This window comes from Schistocerca piceifrons, chromosome 1, assembly GCF_021461385.2.
Source record: "Schistocerca piceifrons isolate TAMUIC-IGC-003096 chromosome 1, iqSchPice1.1, whole genome shotgun sequence".
Classification (NCBI taxonomy): Eukaryota; Metazoa; Arthropoda; class Insecta; order Orthoptera; family Acrididae; genus Schistocerca; species Schistocerca piceifrons.
Window position 1 is genome coordinate 813,584,672 of NC_060138.1, and position 16,951 is coordinate 813,601,622.

Sequence of the window (16,951 nt, forward strand, 5' to 3'; positions counted from 1 at the left end):
GAATACCACAACAACCATCACAATGGTTGTTCATAAAGTCTGTGGCTACGACCACTTTATAATCGAATACTCAAAATGAATCCTCGTCCGTAAAATAATAAAAACCACTATAAACACAACTAATGTACGAATTAAGCTTTCACATCTTTCAGGTGGTTACACAATAAATAATACTCAACGAGACCATGAGAACATGCGGACATGCTACTCGTAAAAGTTCAGTGTGTGCCGTAGCAATATATCTGACTTCTTTCCTATATGAGGAATACGATAGTATTGTTCCTTCTTAAGATAGTATTATCCATAACTAGTTTTTATTTTCTTCATTAACTGCTGCGTTCCTTAAAATATATTCGATAAGCAAGGTTAAGTATTTGCCTCCTGCGGAAGAGTGAAGTGTCGGCAGAAGCAGTGATCTGAACTCAGTAACGGAGGAGCCATCCATTGACCCAAAAGTCGAATTGCAAAAACATAATGTTTAGCAGAAAGACGGAGATCTGGGAAGGTCTTTTAAAGAATGTGAAACCTTGCAATTATCATTTATTCAATTACAAATTTGTTTTATTTGTATTTATGACTCTGTAGGCATATAATCATATAACATCAAACATTTGCAGTCGGTGAGTTACATGTACTCTTAATTATGAAATTCTCAGTGAGAGATTAGAATATTTGCCTTTGGGAGAGGTAATGTTGATAGGTTGTTTGATTACCCGGTATGAGTTCAATAATGGACATTCCTCAACACTTAACTATGTGCACAGTTCATTGATATAAAATTGTTGAGGACTACTCAATATACATACTGTATGAAGCAGTGAGTCGTTCACAAAATATAGTGTAATAAATACATGTTTTGTGTAAGACAATTAACATATGTCTCATACTGATGCGAGTATCTAATTTGGAGTACGTATATTGTAAATAAGAGGACAAATACCTCGTTAAAAATTCTACTGAAATCGATCATAAACTGCAAACATCAGTATCAAGAAACAGCTTCATCGACATTGCATAATATGTACACATACAGTTACTCTTCATTTGAATTTTCAATTTACAACATTCACAAATTGGGAAATATTTTTAATTTACGTGGCAGGGACTTAAGTGTGGAGTAGGTTGCTGATCTTTTCTCTATCTTTAAGCGACATTCAGCCACGGTGAAAGCACATTTTACGCGTACATGGTGAGCACACATACAACTAAGTGAGGGAAATCGTTCAGCAAGTCATCACAACAAACAAGCGACTGCATTATACTGACTGTTGTGAATTTGTATCAAGTTGGTAGTTACAAGAGCTGTACGAAAAACACTAATCCGTTTTCAAATTAGTTGTTCACATGTAGTACGAAGCAGATACGACCATCAATGTGACAGATATGCACTTTATACATTGAGTGTACACAGATGAACGCGTCACAGAGGAATTTTCCCTAAAGAGCTCGTGTGACTAACATGCATTATCTTTCATGGAAGTATGATACCAGAGGGTCACTCATGTTTGGAGCCCAGCATTATGTCTGTATAGAATAGTTCTGTACACTACGAACTACGTCTCCTATTACATAAAGCGATCTACACTTGAGTGACAGATATTTAATACTCGCTCCACAACTACTTCTGCAATATTCAATACGAATCACGCTTAGATTTATCCACACTGTAATTGACTCTAGCGTCTAAACATAGCTAAATGCTTAGTACGAGAAACATTTTATCCAATGTCAACAAATTTAGACTCGTAGTACACTAAAAGGATACAAATTACCATGCCATATTGTAATAAACCCTGGTTGGGTATACAAAAAAGTGACTGGGGAAAAAAAGCTATCCTCTCACCTACTTTTTATATATGTATATGGGCCCATATAAAATGTGCAACGGTATTAAGATGCTTACAAATACAAACATTTATACGTTATGTACACTTTTTACAACACAGACATTACAAGGAAAATCAAGTGTCCTCAATAAATATATTAAATATTCGGGTGGTGGGGTACCTCTCATGCAAAGGCCACCAACAGACAGCACGATGCCCATAATAAAACTATGGAGTGCACACGCATAAAAATAAAATTCTTCTATAAACAAAACGACATTGTTCTTTTTTGGCATAAAATATAAAAAAGATGCTTCTCGAAAGTTGTGCTGCGGCAGCAGGGGTGACGGACAGCTCCCAGCTGGCGTGTGAGGTTGCGGTACGGGTCAGAGGCGTGACAAGTAGGAACATCAATCGAAACATCTTTTTAGAATAAATACTGTACAGTGCGGGGGAAGGTAGACGCCTCCCTTTGCTTAGACGACTTCAATCAGCTGACGATACAACACACCAACAGCAATACAGCGTGCATATAGTAGCTAGCAGGAACACAAACGTCATACGGTGGAAAAAATGCTGGAGACACCTTGCTTTCTTCGGACGGAGTCCGAAGCTAGGTCATGTTAGCTGCAGGAGACGAACAATGCACCACCTAAAAGAAGTGGATACAGTAATCTGTTGACAGAAACTATTCAAATGTACCGTCTCCACAGCAGTGGCTGTTCAGTGCGTTACGCTTCGCGTGTTAAAGAAATGTGACATTTGGCGCGGGTAGATAAATAAATATGTTGTACACGAATAGCTTCTTTTTGGTATCGGTTGCCGCCCCCCGCGGTTGCGGACGACGGAGTCGCGTGACTAGATTCAGGCATTTGACTCTTTGAGGTTGTCGAAGTACTCCATGATCTGGTCGTAGTCCATGCCGAGGTTGAGGTCGTCGAGACCGACCAGGTCGTCGTGCGCGGCGCCGGACAGCGCCACGCCGCCGGCGACGACGGCGGCGCCTGCAGAGAACATGGGGTTCCCGACGATGGTGGCGCGCTTCACCTCCGAGCCGCCGCCCGCCCCCCGCTGCGCGCCAGGCACGAAGTCGGAGGAGTTGGCGCCGGCCGCCGCTGCGGCTGCTGCCGCGGCTGCCGCCTCGTGCTGCAGCTGCAGCTGCTGCAGCTGGTGCTGGTGGTGCTGCAGCTGGTGCTGGTGCGGCGGCACCTGTGGCTGCGGCTGCGCCTGGTGGCCCGACGAGCGGCGGGACTTGTGCCGCTGCGGGGGCTGCTCCGGCGCGCCGCCGTCGTGGCCACCGCCACCTCCGCCTCCGCCAGCCCTGAGCACAACACAGCGTCAGATCTACTGCATACTTCCCAGTAACATAGCGCTATGCAGGGGTATCAGCTTTTCTACATCAGTGGAGTGCTGCTATTGCGTCATCATCTGGTCTTTTTACCAACCCATTTGGGTCACAAAAAAAAAAAAAGGAAACGAAAAGATAAGCTGCTACCTACTACCTATAGATTAGCTTAGGTTACGTACATTACATCAGGGCCTTACTATGAGGGGTGTTCAAGAGAAACGGTATGAAACATCATTGTGGGTATAATTAAAGTCTTTATTCGAAAACAAAGACCAGAGGTGTGACTACAACTATCCCACTGCTTCACGAGCCGAATGATTCCCTGTTCCCAGAATGCCTGTGACTATGCCAGGAACCAACCCTACACCGTGTCCTTTTTGGACATTACACATATTGACTGGAATACTCTCTTTCAAATTCTAAAGGTGGCGGGGGTAAAATACAGGGAGCGAAAGGCTATTTACAATTTGTACAAAAACCAGATGGCAGTTATAAGAGTCGAGGGGCATGAAAGGGAAACAGTGGTTGGGAAGGGAGTGAGACAGGGTTGTAGCCTCTCCCCGATGTTATTGAATCTGTATATTGAGCAGGCAGTAAAGGAAACAAAAGAAAAATTCGGAGTAGGAATTAAAATCCATGGAGAAGAAATAAAAACTTTGAGGTTCGCCGATTACATTGTAATTCTGTCAGAGACAGCAAAGGACTTGGAAGAGCAGTTGAACGGAATGGACAGTGTCTTGAAAGGAAGATGTAAGATGAACATCAACAAAAGCAAAACTAGGATAATGGAATGTAGTCGAATTAAGTCGGGTGATGCTGAGGGAATTAGATTAGGAAATGAGACACTTAAAGTAGCAAATGAGTTTTGCTATTTGGGGAGCAAAATAACTGATGATGGTCGAAGTAGAGAGGATATAAAATGTAGACTGGCAATAGCAAGGAAAGCGTTTCTGAAGAAGACGAATTTGTTAACATCGAGTATAGATTTAAGTGTCAGGAAGTCGTGTCTGAAAGTTTTTCTGTGGAGTGTAGCCATGCATGGAAGTGAAACATGGACGATAAATAGTTTGCACAAGAAGAGAAGCTTTCGAAATGTGGTGCTACATAAGAATGCTGAAGATTAGATGGGTAGATCACATAACTAATGAAGAGGTATTGAACAGAATTAGGGAGAAGAGGAGTTTGTGGCACAACTTGACTAGAAGAAGGGATTGGTTGGTAGGACGTGTTCTGAGGCATCAAGGGATCACAAATTTAGCGTTGGATGGCAGCGTGGAGGGTAAAAATCGTAGAGGAAGACCAAGAGATGAATACACTAAGCAGATTGAGAAGGATGTAGGTTGCAGTAGGTACTGGCAGATGAAGAAGCTTGCACAGGATAGAGTAACATGGAGAGCTGCATCAAACCAGTCTCAGGACTGAAGATTACAACAACAACACATATGTGACCTTTGAGACGTGTGCGTTATGTGGAGCAGAATCACTCCCTCTGTGAACAGTCCAGGCCGACTGCTCTTGATAGACTTGCTCAGGCTATGGAATGTCTCACAGTACACGCCACAGTTAATCGTTCTCCCGTGCTCGAGGGATTCAATGAGACGGTAAGCACAGCTTTCGAATTTTTGTGGCTGTGGCAACGCTACATTCGCGTCCCTAGATGTCTCACTACGTTAGCCAACAGCGACATATGAAAATTTCAACTGGTCTGCTTGTTACGACGTTTCGTACCTTTTCAGTTGAACACTCCGTATATACTACGTTACAGCAAAACTAAAAGCTCGAGAGGGAAATACAAAATGTGCACCACTACCCACCGAACACATTTTCTGCACTCTTTGGCAAGTGTGAAAGGTATCTCCCCTCAACACTTTTTTCTGCACTCTTCCCCCACTCGAGTTCTCGTGCTACACAACAGTCATCTAATGTCAGCAGCCCACCCCTAGAAGATTCGCGTGACTCGAGCCAAACCCACCTCATCATACAACGCTGTCTGACACATGTATAGCAGGAATCCCAGATGAATGCTGTGGCTAAGTGTTTACAGGCGAAACGGGAAGAACTGTTAAAGAACGCATTAAGGAACACGAACGTCACATGCGGCTAAAACGAAGTGCAAAATCGGCAGTAGCGGAACATCACGAGAACTGTGGCTCTGATATCGATTTTCATAACGTACGTGTACTGGCTAAAGAAACAAACATTTATAGAAGAAAGGTCCGACAAGCGGTTGAAATTTCTAGGAATGCATCTAATTTCAATAGAGAGGACGGCTATAGGCTTCCGGCATATTGGCTCCACGCCATCACGGACGTAAATACGCGGCCGCGGTGTGTGAGCGGCATAAACAACGCGCTGCAAGTCACCTCGGCGGACAATAATATTTTGGGTAAAGATTCCCCCTCTCTTGCTCTGTCCGTTTCGAATCTAGCCACTGATGACGACCAACCAATAGCGGTAGCAGGCATTTGAACCAATAACCCTTCTCCAGCATAAGTGTGGAATAGTACCTTCCTAACCAATGACGATGTACCGCCAATGGTATCCATAGAGATGAGCTGCCAACGCCCCCTTCTTCTGCATCAGAGCGGGAATATTAGCCTATGATTATGGCTCACCAATGGTAGCCATATGAATTTTAACCAGTACTATCACTTCTCCAGCACGAACGCCAGGAAAACTTCCCTTTTATAAGTGGACGCGACACTCGTCTCAGACAGTGTTCTAACTGTAGTGGACACCAAAAGATCCTGAGGAAGATCCCAGCAGAGGAGTCGAAACGTCGAACATTTTAGAAGAAACATGACGCGGCCTAATAACCCGGAAAACCTCCCAGAGGCTTCGGGCCCTGTGCTTTCTCCTTAATGAACAATCCCAGCTTTCCATTAGCTGCAGCCTCACCATCTGTCAGATGTATATTATACGAGTGATGGTCTACGTGATGGTGGATTGACTTACGAAGAATGCCACCAAGTTTTACCGGAGCACAAGAGAATCAAACAAAATACCTATCCGGCTGTTAGGAATGCTGAAGATCAAATTGATTTAGATGGACGACAAGTTACGATACTAAACAGACAGCAAGGCCATAAAGAAGCCAGAAATAACTACTTCTGCAACCCTGATGACGTATCAATAAAGAGAATTTCCAAAAGCACAGTACTAATGACAAAATCAGTAGATACCTTGAGGGAAGTGCTGCGCTTTCAAGAGAAGAAAGCGAACGATGACTACACCGGCACTTTGCCATATGATGTAAGGAGAGAATAACGTCGTGTTCACACTGAGTTATTATGCGGCGAGAAATCCGTGAAGACTATTGCACGATTGATATTATTCCCGAAGTCGAAGTACACTGAAAAAGTGTGACGATTAAGTACATGTCACTCGAATTCCTTCAAGCCAGTTACAGTTACATGTGTGCATAATTGCATTAATCAAAATGTTTTTATAGCTTCGGATAGTGCGCTGCCTAGAGCACGTCTCAAGTCTCGCTGTCGCATTCCTGTCACGTGCTTTCCTCTCGGCTGCACACAAATAGTATGCTTTGTGCCTTACAAAGCGCTCGTTTAATAACAACAAGACTACGAAAATCGCCAGATGACACATAGCAATAACGATTTTAAAGCCAGAAGCTGACAATCACTCCTTTTGAACAATTTATCGCGGCTGCGAAATCGAACGTTAAGAAAAGTTTGAAAGTGTTTTAGAAAAACAGGAGCCATTGCTTCATTCTTCGGACTTCCCACACTAATACTGTCATGTCGTAAACACTCAAGAACAAAACTTAAGGCTGGTTTTGAATGAAAGACAACACTTGGCATCAGAAGTACGTTTATTAAGAACACCAACGTACAGCCGCAACAGAGCTTACAGGGTGACAGTTATTGAACTATATGAAAAAATTTTAATTAGTTACAAACTATGGCGTGAACACACTTTATTCAACATATGAACGTCACTACAGATATTCGGATTTAGGTTATGACATGTTCATATGCTTGCCATCATTGACGATGATCTGGCGCAGACTAGTAGCGAAATTCTGCATGACCCGCTGCAGTATCGAAACATCGAAGCTGTCGATGATCTCCTAAATGGCTGTTTCCAGCTCAGAAATGGTTTTGAGATTATTGCTGTATACCTTGTCTTTAGCCCCACAAAAAGGAGTCGCTTGTGTTCAGATCCGGAGAATATGGTGGCCAATCGAGGCCCATGCCAATGGGTAGCCGAGCCAGAATGCGGCCCCCATAGTGCTCCTCCAGGACATCAAACTCTCCTGCTTCGATAGGGTCGAACTCCTTCCTGCCTGAACAACATATTTTCGAAATCAGGGTCACTTTGGATAATGAGAATGAAATCATCCTCCAAAACCGTCACGTTCCGTTTGGTAGTCACCGTGGCATCAAGGAATATAGCTCCGATTACTCCGTGACTGGACGTTGCAAACCACACAGTCAGCGGTTGAGGGAGAAGAGACTTCTCCATCACGAAATGCGGATTCTCAGTCCCCCAAAGGCGACAATTTTGCTTACTGAGAACAACAAGGCGCGTGCACATGCACTTACTATTTCCCGTCATGCCGCGCAGCCAACCTTGCAGTTTTAACGTCCTAACGCAAACGGTTCAGAAGTTATGACGCTTTTATATCATACACTTCAATAATTGTCACCCTCGATTTCATATGTGACGTCCTACAATCGTCAAAGGATCCCTTGCAGCCCCAAGTACCACTCTTTTAACGTTTTCGATAGTCCCACTTTCCACACAGGCGTGAAAATCCTTGCATACCAAGTCTCCTGGGCTGGATCCCACGGCCGTTGCTTGTCGTTGTAGCACTCTGTTTTTTTCCTGGACGTCCGGAGACCGTATGCGAAGTGTCTGCCTTGCTTCTTCGGTCCTTCGGTGTTTCAGATAGTCAACCTGAGTGTCATCCAGTTGAAACAGGGACATTGTGTCCATTGTTGTTTCGGCCTCGCGACTGTGGAGCAGAAAGAACGGTATGAAGGCGGTAGCGTCTTGCTTCGCTTTGTTGTATGCGAACATTACGATGGGCAGAAATGTATCCTCATCTCTTTGCTCGACACCAACGTACATCTGCCAAGGCCATATTAAAGCATTCTGTGGGTCATTCCTCTGTGAATGATAGGCGTTTTGTGGTTGATGTCACAGTCTGAAATTATATCTGATACCAGTCTCACCTGGAAAACTTTCCCATGACCAGAGATCATCACAGGGGTATCCCAGGCTTTAAATGATGTCTTCTACTAGGAACTTGGCAATTTCCGGAGCTTCGGCAGTTTGCACAACTTCGGTGACAGCATTACAGGTGAGGTAGTCAGTGCAGACTATTACCCATCGATTCCCGTTTGTCGACTTCGGGAACCTTCTCAAGAGCTCGATTCCATTTCGACGGAATGGCGCTGCTGCATGTGGAATTAGTACCAGAAGCCCCGAACATAATTGCGGCATATGCTTTCGTCATTGGCATTCCTTACAGTGGCTCACATACGGTATAACGGGTTGGTAGAGGCCTGTCCAGTGATAACTGCTCTGATTCGGTGTAAAGTCTTCACGAATCCCATGTGAACAGATCTTACAGCGTCGTGAAAATACTTCAGGATGTTAGAGGAGATGGGACGACGAGAAACCATTTTCGCCTCATCGCATCATAGTTCCTCTTAAACAGTGTCCCAGTTATTAATTGGAATCCTCCTTTGGGGAGTTTTTCAGTCTTAAAGACTTCTACGGATCTTCCGTCTGTTCAGCAGCAGTGTCATTTAATGTAGTGATGACTGATATTTCGTCCATGTTGCTGTGTTCAGCCAAATGATTCCTTGAAAGACAGCAGGAATCCTTTTGTCTATGTCCACTTTTTTGTACACCATTGCGACGTACTGCTGAAACCTCGGTGCTCATCTCGCCATTCGATTCGACGGACCCTTCAGGCTGATCAGCCAGTAATCTCACGGGTCAGCCTGACAGAATCCTTCAGGCTACTCAGCTAGCACGGAGAGTGGTGATCCGTCGTAAAGGTGAGTGGTTCCCAAAATAAATATGGCCGGAAGTTATTAACGATCTAAACAATTGAAAGGCAGTCTGTTTTGGTGTGGAGTAGTTCTTCTCTGACTTAAAGGATACTCTGAAAACACCAGCTATCACCATTTCAGCACCTTCCAGATTCTGTACGAGAACTGCCCCCATCCCAAAACCAATAGTGTCGCCTGAAGTTGCCCCGGCATTATCCTTAAACAATGCCAGGCTGGAGATGATGTTAGCCCCTCCTTAAGGACAAGTAAAAATATTTTTTGCGCCTCATTGAAAGAAAATTTGGCATCTGTTTACAATAGTATTTGCAAGTGACGTGTCTTGAAACGGAACTCGTTTATGAATCACTGGTAGTGCGAGACCATTGCGAGAAAATGTCTCCCATTAAGAATGTGCCTAGGAATCTGCTCGTATCTTCATTAGATCAGGGCGACTCCATCGCCACTCACTAGGTGCCGCAAGGTTTTTATCTTTTTTTAGGAGACTAAGAGGCACTATACCAGAATCATACAAAGACCTGTACTTTTGAACGCACTTCAACACAGTTGTCATTCAACTCAGACGTTCTTCAAACATGCTATAAAAACGACAATGTCATCCAAACAGCAAAGGTGCGTCGTCCATTTTAGATGCCGAACCAGGTTGCCTTCATACGCTCGAAGATGGCTACAGTGTTAAATAATCCAAACTACGTAGCTCATAGAAGCCATCAGGAGTTATGAAAGCAGTCTTCTCCCAGCCAACCTTGGTTTACCAGCAGCCTGTCTCAATGCACATAGCTGAGAAATATTTTGATGCTTTCAGACATTTTATGGTGCCGTCAGAGCGCAGTGGGTTGGATAACGGCTTCTTCAGTGGTAAACAACACCCAGAGCAGTGATTGTTATATGTTCTGGTTGGAATAACTTCGTCGATCTGAACTCTGATCTTACATAGTTCATGACTGCTTGTGACACCTGTGAAGTCCCTTCTAAGAATAAAATTATGACTATGTACTGTTAAACCGACATATTCTAATGACTCTGTTCTGTCATTTATTGTTATTGAATTATTTCATATTCCAGTTGCCACTACGTATTCCGTTTGCGAACTTCAGCACCATCGCTTTTATATCACGGAACATGGTATTCTTTAGCTGGCGATGATGAGCGTTTGACATTATGGACAAAGAAGTCTCTGAGACAAATAGCGCCGAGATTGGTTGGCCGACAGGACGACGTGGATGAGATTTCCTCTCATCTTGGTATCTATCATCCATGGAGGATCTTCATCTGTGGCAGTTTCACCTCTGTTGACGGTCGCGTCGCATAGTTTTCCCGAATTCGGCAGCCAGGCGAGTGGTTTGTACATCTAAATGGCTACGGCATGCTGGGGAACAACCACGCGCAGGTTACGGCCATGAGTTTCGGCCCATGGGTCTGCAGATGACTGGTGTGTTTAGGACTGTTGTGGTGGTTGATGTCTTACGGCGTAACAGTCGTCGCACACTCGTCGTCTTTTTCTGCATTTTCACACAACATGTACAGGGCATCTACACTGAAAAACGAGCGGCATGTTTTCCTCCGTCCTCCAAATGTCTTTTCTTCTACTAAGCCTTTGGTTGGTGAAAGACTTGGTTGTACCCACATAGTTCGGGTGCTGGGTTGTCGTTTGACGGCAGCGGTGTAAGAACGAGCTGGCCTTCATAGTGCCTTGACCGATGGTGGCGATTGGTGCTACAGACTGATTCACTTCTTCCTCAACATTCTCTATCACCTCCTGATAGATCGAGTCGATATTCAAGACTGCTATCTCTTGAGTACTCGGTCTGACATTTCTATCTGTCATGCGCTGCTATAACTCTGCCCTTACTGTCTAGCGTGTTAGAGAAGCGAGCTCATGGTAGTCTTCACACTGCTGTAGGAACCACATTTGGCAGTCCGTCATACCTCTTTCAACCGACTCTTTCTTTGTTGCATTTTCTCGATTCGTTGTCCCCTCTTGATGAATTCATCTGTTGTTGTGATGCTCTTTACCAGGAGAGCTTGATGCATATCTTTCACGACTGCTTTCATCAAATGTGAGATTTTGTCAGCTTAAGTCATATTCGGATTTAAAATGTAGCATAGTGCCAAAACGTTATGTGTGCATAACTATGTCGTTTCCTCACGACGTTGGTTCCAGTTCTTAAATTATTCTTCCGCCAAATGAGGGTTGCTGCTGATTGTCGCCAAGTGCTTTATTCAGTTCAGCTTGGAATTTTTCCCAGCTATCGAGCTTCTTTCTGTTGTTCTCGAGCAACTTCTGTGCTGTGCCGCTCAAATAGATGTACATATTTGCCAAATAAGTTATCTTATCTCGTCGAATCTTATCTGCTATTTCGTTGGGTCTTGGTCAATAGAATATAGAGAATGCAGGTATTTATAGAAATATTCACTATTTCAGGAAGCTAGTATTTATAAAACCATCGAATACTGCAGATATAAAAAGTTTTTGAAGAACTCTTCCAGAAATGATAAATTAGAAATAATAAACAGTTGCTGGTAGCTGGATGAGAACTAGCGACCTACAACAAGCCAGACAGCGACACTAAACACACACTGGGGGTCGCCACAATATATTCTCGTGTGAATTATAAGGTACACTGTACAAAAGATGGTCTTGAAGATATTGCGTCCCCAGATGCCCCGCGTCACTGTGCCACCAGCGGTCTATCTCGCAGGCGCAGCCATACAGCTACGCAGACGTCGACAGCCGGCTCCAAAAGGCACTCCTGATGGGGGAAACTACTTTGCCACGCCCTCCTCAAGCACCAATGAAATCATCGTGCCCGGCGAGCCAACTAGGGAGCTTTTCGCTATCGCGATCAGTGGCAGCCAATCGTGCAGGGTGAACGTACCCTGAACGTCATGTTATAACCAACCTCGCCAGGCCTATATAATCTTCAGTGGGCCTACAGCCAGAGCTACAGCTACCATCACTGACGAGGATCTTCAGAATGTCTAGTCGGAAATCTGCGTGATAGCTAAAGACTTAACGTGGGACTATCTCGAACTATTCAGCCCATCGATGTTGGACTTCTACAAGGGATGTGTTCAAGGAAGTGTTCCTTGTATTCATTTCTCATGAGATTTGAGTGTTCAAATAAATAGTTCCTGAACTTGGACTCTTCTCTGTGCAGTTGTTCTTGACACTAACCAAGTGTACTAACAATGAGGTGACGTGCTACTGGACAGATGCACAGCCACACCACAACAGCAGCTCACCTGTTAAATTATAAAAGAATTTCTGTTGTGATTACCAGAACATTCAAGCATTCATTGGACTTACAGATAAGTTTTTGTCTCAGTACGTACCATACGATATGGGTTTCTTCTCCCCACTACTAATATTTGAAAACATCCTACCACACGTACTATATGTCAGTATTTGTGTACGTCGGTAGTTCTGCCTCTCATCTATAATTTTTTGCAAGGATAGAGGAAAGAGCAAGATGACATGTAAAGGAGTAGACATAGGGTACAGTATTTTTGTAGCCGTAATTTATTGTTGTTTGTCTTATTCTGAAGAAGTACGTGTATCCGAAAATTTAACATTTGTGTTACAATTTGAAGTAATGACCATGATTTCCTTCGGAAAGTAACTTTCTTTTAAATTTTTAGCGTGGCGTCCGCATTTAACAGTCTTCTGCAGTGACATCATCAAAGGCTTCCTCACATAAATTCTGCACATCTTTAATTTCGCCTCGCCAGTTAATGGATGCGACCTTTCCTTCCACTAGAGCCCACGCATATACTATTGGATTCTATTGGTGGTGGCAAGGATGAAGCCTTACAACCTCGTCGCTCATTTTGGTGCTAAGTTGTCAAGATAAATTTTGCTGTAAAGGAGCTTGTAGCGACACACTTCTTCCACCATCTCACCTTTCAAAACTGAAATAATTTCCTGGCTATTTCTTGATTTCATCTTTCTTTGTAACTGAATCAGCAACTTTCGCTTGTTGTCCTTTCCAAAGATTATTGTCGTTATCTATGACAACAACACAGCCTCCTCCTAAAGGATGTATTAAATCTAAAATTAGCGCTGTACACAACACTATGCGTCTCTTCTAGATAATCGTTGGATTTGCTGGCTGTAAATATTAGCTCTGCAGCTCTGAGACAGCCATACTCAGACGATCCTTCATGACAGATAATAAATCTGTCTACTCTGCTAGGCAGCACTTTCAAACTTCTTATCTTACAAGATGTGCTTCCTCGCGTGATTTTGATTAAGCCAAATCTCATCCAGAAAAATAATGGGGCAACGATGATTCTCTTTTCTAATGTTGTGCATTGACTAAATGAAATTGCCAGAAATGCTGTAAAAGCATGTCTCTCCATCAGAATATGTCTCCATCGCTGCACTGTTTGTACCTGAATCCCACAGACCTTTGAACTATTACAAATTGCGGCTATCTGTGAAGCCTTCTCGTGTAAAACATCAGTCACCTTTTGCTTTGTGTGACACTCGTCACGATCGTAAAATTCCAATACAATAAGGTGAACAATGTCCTTCAAATACTATCCTTCCTCGGAGGCGGTAACATCACTTTTTGCTCCAAGATTGCCACTATCCGTGGTTTCTGTGTACTGTTGGGTGATAAAACACCACACGCCTTTGCCGTTAAGAATTTCCTCTCTTATGGAGTTGTCTAAAAGGTCACGAAGAAAGTAGTGCACCCTGTGCATGACTACCTTTATTTGGTTCCTTATGTCTTGTAACAACAATAGTATGCGGTAATAATCACATCTCTCTTCACAGATCCGCAATATTTCTTCACAGCAAATGGATAAGTGAAAGTAGCAAAACGCTGCCAACCTCAGCGGTAGCAGTTGTTTTTTATGCTATTTGGACGGCAGCTGAAGCAGAAATGGTAGTGTGGCAACAGTGTGCAATTAGCCATGGATTGAGCCGGACTACGTCAAAGGTTTCTCATTGGTAGTTACAAACGAAGTGAAGACGAGAGTTGAGAGAACGACCATTCGTTTTCGCTGTTTCTCAATATAGTAGATTACAGGTGAGGAAATTCCGTCACAAACCCAACAAGGTGCAATGTTGACCCCTGTACTTTTTGTTCTGATGAACAGAACTGAAATGATCTGAAAACATATTATTCTTTTACATACCTCACCATCCTTAAGAAAAACCAAGTACAGTACAACACTTGTATTCAGTGTACTTCTGCAGTATATGCAGCTGGCCAAGGTAATGTAGTAGTCAAGTCATCAGATTCGAATTCTGGAGATCTGTAATTCAAATATCCAACCAACCTCCACAACCAGTCTTTCCGACGGGGCTTTCCCGAATTTTCCTTAATCGTTTAAGCCAAATTCACGGCGGATTTCATTCTTACACCTTCCCTGAAATTTTAAGATACCTTCCTTTTTGAACATGATATCGAAATTTATTTATCTGTTTGTCACATGCATACACTACAAATAAAGGAAATGTATTAATGTACAGCTGACGATGCAGTCGTTTTGCTGCTCGGTGCATAGGATAAGAAAGGAAGAAACGGAAGAAAGGAAGATTAGCATTCCGTGTCCGTCAACGGCGCATTCATCAGTTCCAGCTAAATCAAAATACACTCCGAAACAAAAGGTGGTCTCTTACAGCTGTATACTCAGCAGTACACATCTCCATTGCACAAAGAAAAGCACATACACACGAATAAAATACTATCAACGCGAATTTTTATATATCCATTTTCTATCCCTTGGGCATATCGAGCAAAATGTTTTTCAATGTATGACTCCGTGTTAGGATGTAATATGATCCAAGATTTTAGCCCCTTCTGAAAACGTGTTTGACCGAATTGATGATGTACACAACTGATACACTACTTCATCTATCATCACATGAGTGTGTCATCATAGCCGTGATGTTGCTGGATGGTAAGATTGGCTCTGAGCACTATGCGGCTTAACTTCTGAGGTCATCAGTCTGGATGGTAAGAACAGAGACGAAGTGACCTCAGGTGTTTTATTGATGGTAATGTAAACTTGATTTTTTTGGGGAATATTTCAACTTCTGTCTCACGGAGTAACACAGAAAACGCACCAATCTAAAAGTAAGGACGACAAAAAGTTTCATCGATTAGTAAAATTCTGCCATTTTTCTCTTTGTCGTAATAAACTGAAAATAATAAGTGCATCAGACAGTAATGAACATAAACCAGCTCAGTGGCACAAGATATGAAATAGTTGTCGTATGTCACCCCTACCAAAGTTTCAAGATCGATGGGAATACGTTTGCAAAAATGATGTGAAACGTGTATGAGTATGATAATAAAATTAAGTAATTCGAAAAGGAAAGCAAACTATTATTTCTTAACGTAATAGTGTTTTCGTCACTGAAAGCGATGGAAACAAACAAAAATGGAGAAGAGCTTTGCTTCTAAAGGATGAATATATTCTGGACACTTTTCAAAAGCATTGCAAACTCACGTACTTTATCAGTGCAAATACTCACCAAGCCCCATTTGGGCTGAAGATTAGTCAATAATGTACCAGAGAATATTGACCAACAGTTACGTTAAGATTAATGTCTCAAAAATAATTCATTGCCACCACAGATACTAGAAAGCAGAAAGACACTACGAACTATTCCTGTTATGGTGCAGATTAGTGGATGTAAGAACCATCAATTCGAAATAAGTCTTACTCCAGGACCAGAGGCACTAGTACATGGCTAGTTACGATGCACAATGCAGGAGGAGCATTTATTTTATCAATAACACTTAATTTTTATGCGTGAATTGGGGCTTCTCATTAATGCAAGACAATTTAGGTTGATGTATTCAACATATTATCAGAAATGTTGAGATGCCACGCAACCTAAAATACGTAGGTATTCCAACATGTTCTTTCTAACAGATCTCTTTAACACTTACATCAAGAGGGAACGTCACACTTACATCTATTTCAAATCTATATCTGTAACCATGAAGACTAACATGCTTAACAGCCTTATGCAAACTAAAAACAGGCAACTGCACATTGCATGAATACGGAAAATAAAGTTCTAAATGTAGATAAGAACAATATTTTAAGTGATGAAAAGAACGAGAAAAGACTACAGAAAAACTATGGTTAGCGGGGTGAAACGTAACATTGGGGAATGCCCATTAAAACTAAAAGATATTTAATTTACGTTCAGCAACTGGAGCTTGTGGCAGCTAATAAGCAAGTGACGCTATTTTGACATTCGTTTACCTTTTATTTAGAAAATTATCTGCTTTTTCACAATTTTTCTTTTTCGACACTAACGAGAAAGAAGTAATTGTATGATAAGTTATCATTTATTTCCAAAAAGCGTAGAACGGGGAATATGGAAGAGATTTTCCAAGCGCATGTGTTCCTAAATCACATTAGGAAGAGCTTAGAACAAAAATCTCCAGAAATTACTTCATATACAGAACAAGAGGTTTTTTTGTTCGTCATGAATTCGAGATAAGAGGCCAAGACGAATTTTAACGTTGTTAGTACGAGGTTTATCCAGAAAGTAAGAGACGTTTTGAAATAAAACATTGACGATATGGAAAAACCAAATATCATTACACACATTTTAAAGGTACACTCTTAAGCTATTTTTCTACCTAATTGCCACTCAAATTGAGGCACTTGTCAAACCGTGGCACAAGTTTTTCAATGCAGTGTCTGTAGAAATCTGTCGCCTGCGATTGCAACCACTGGTTTATACTGGCATGCAG

At 42.5% G+C, this 16,951-nt stretch overlaps 1 protein-coding gene across 1 annotated transcript in view; it reads right to left on the minus strand.

Annotated features, from left to right (window-relative positions):
• Positions 1-523: 523 nt before the first annotated feature.
• Positions 524-16,951, minus strand: part of LOC124775353 (transmembrane protein 132E) — a 267,220-nt gene continuing 250,792 nt past the window's right edge. Inside the window, exons 18-19 of the mRNA XM_047250188.1 lie at positions 16,133-16,175; positions 524-3,038 (exon numbers count right to left, since the gene is read on the minus strand). Of these exons, the coding sequence (XP_047106144.1) occupies positions 2,691-3,038; positions 16,133-16,175 (391 nt within the window). The 3' untranslated portion in view covers positions 524-2,690. The remainder of the gene's footprint in view (positions 3,039-16,132; positions 16,176-16,951) is intronic.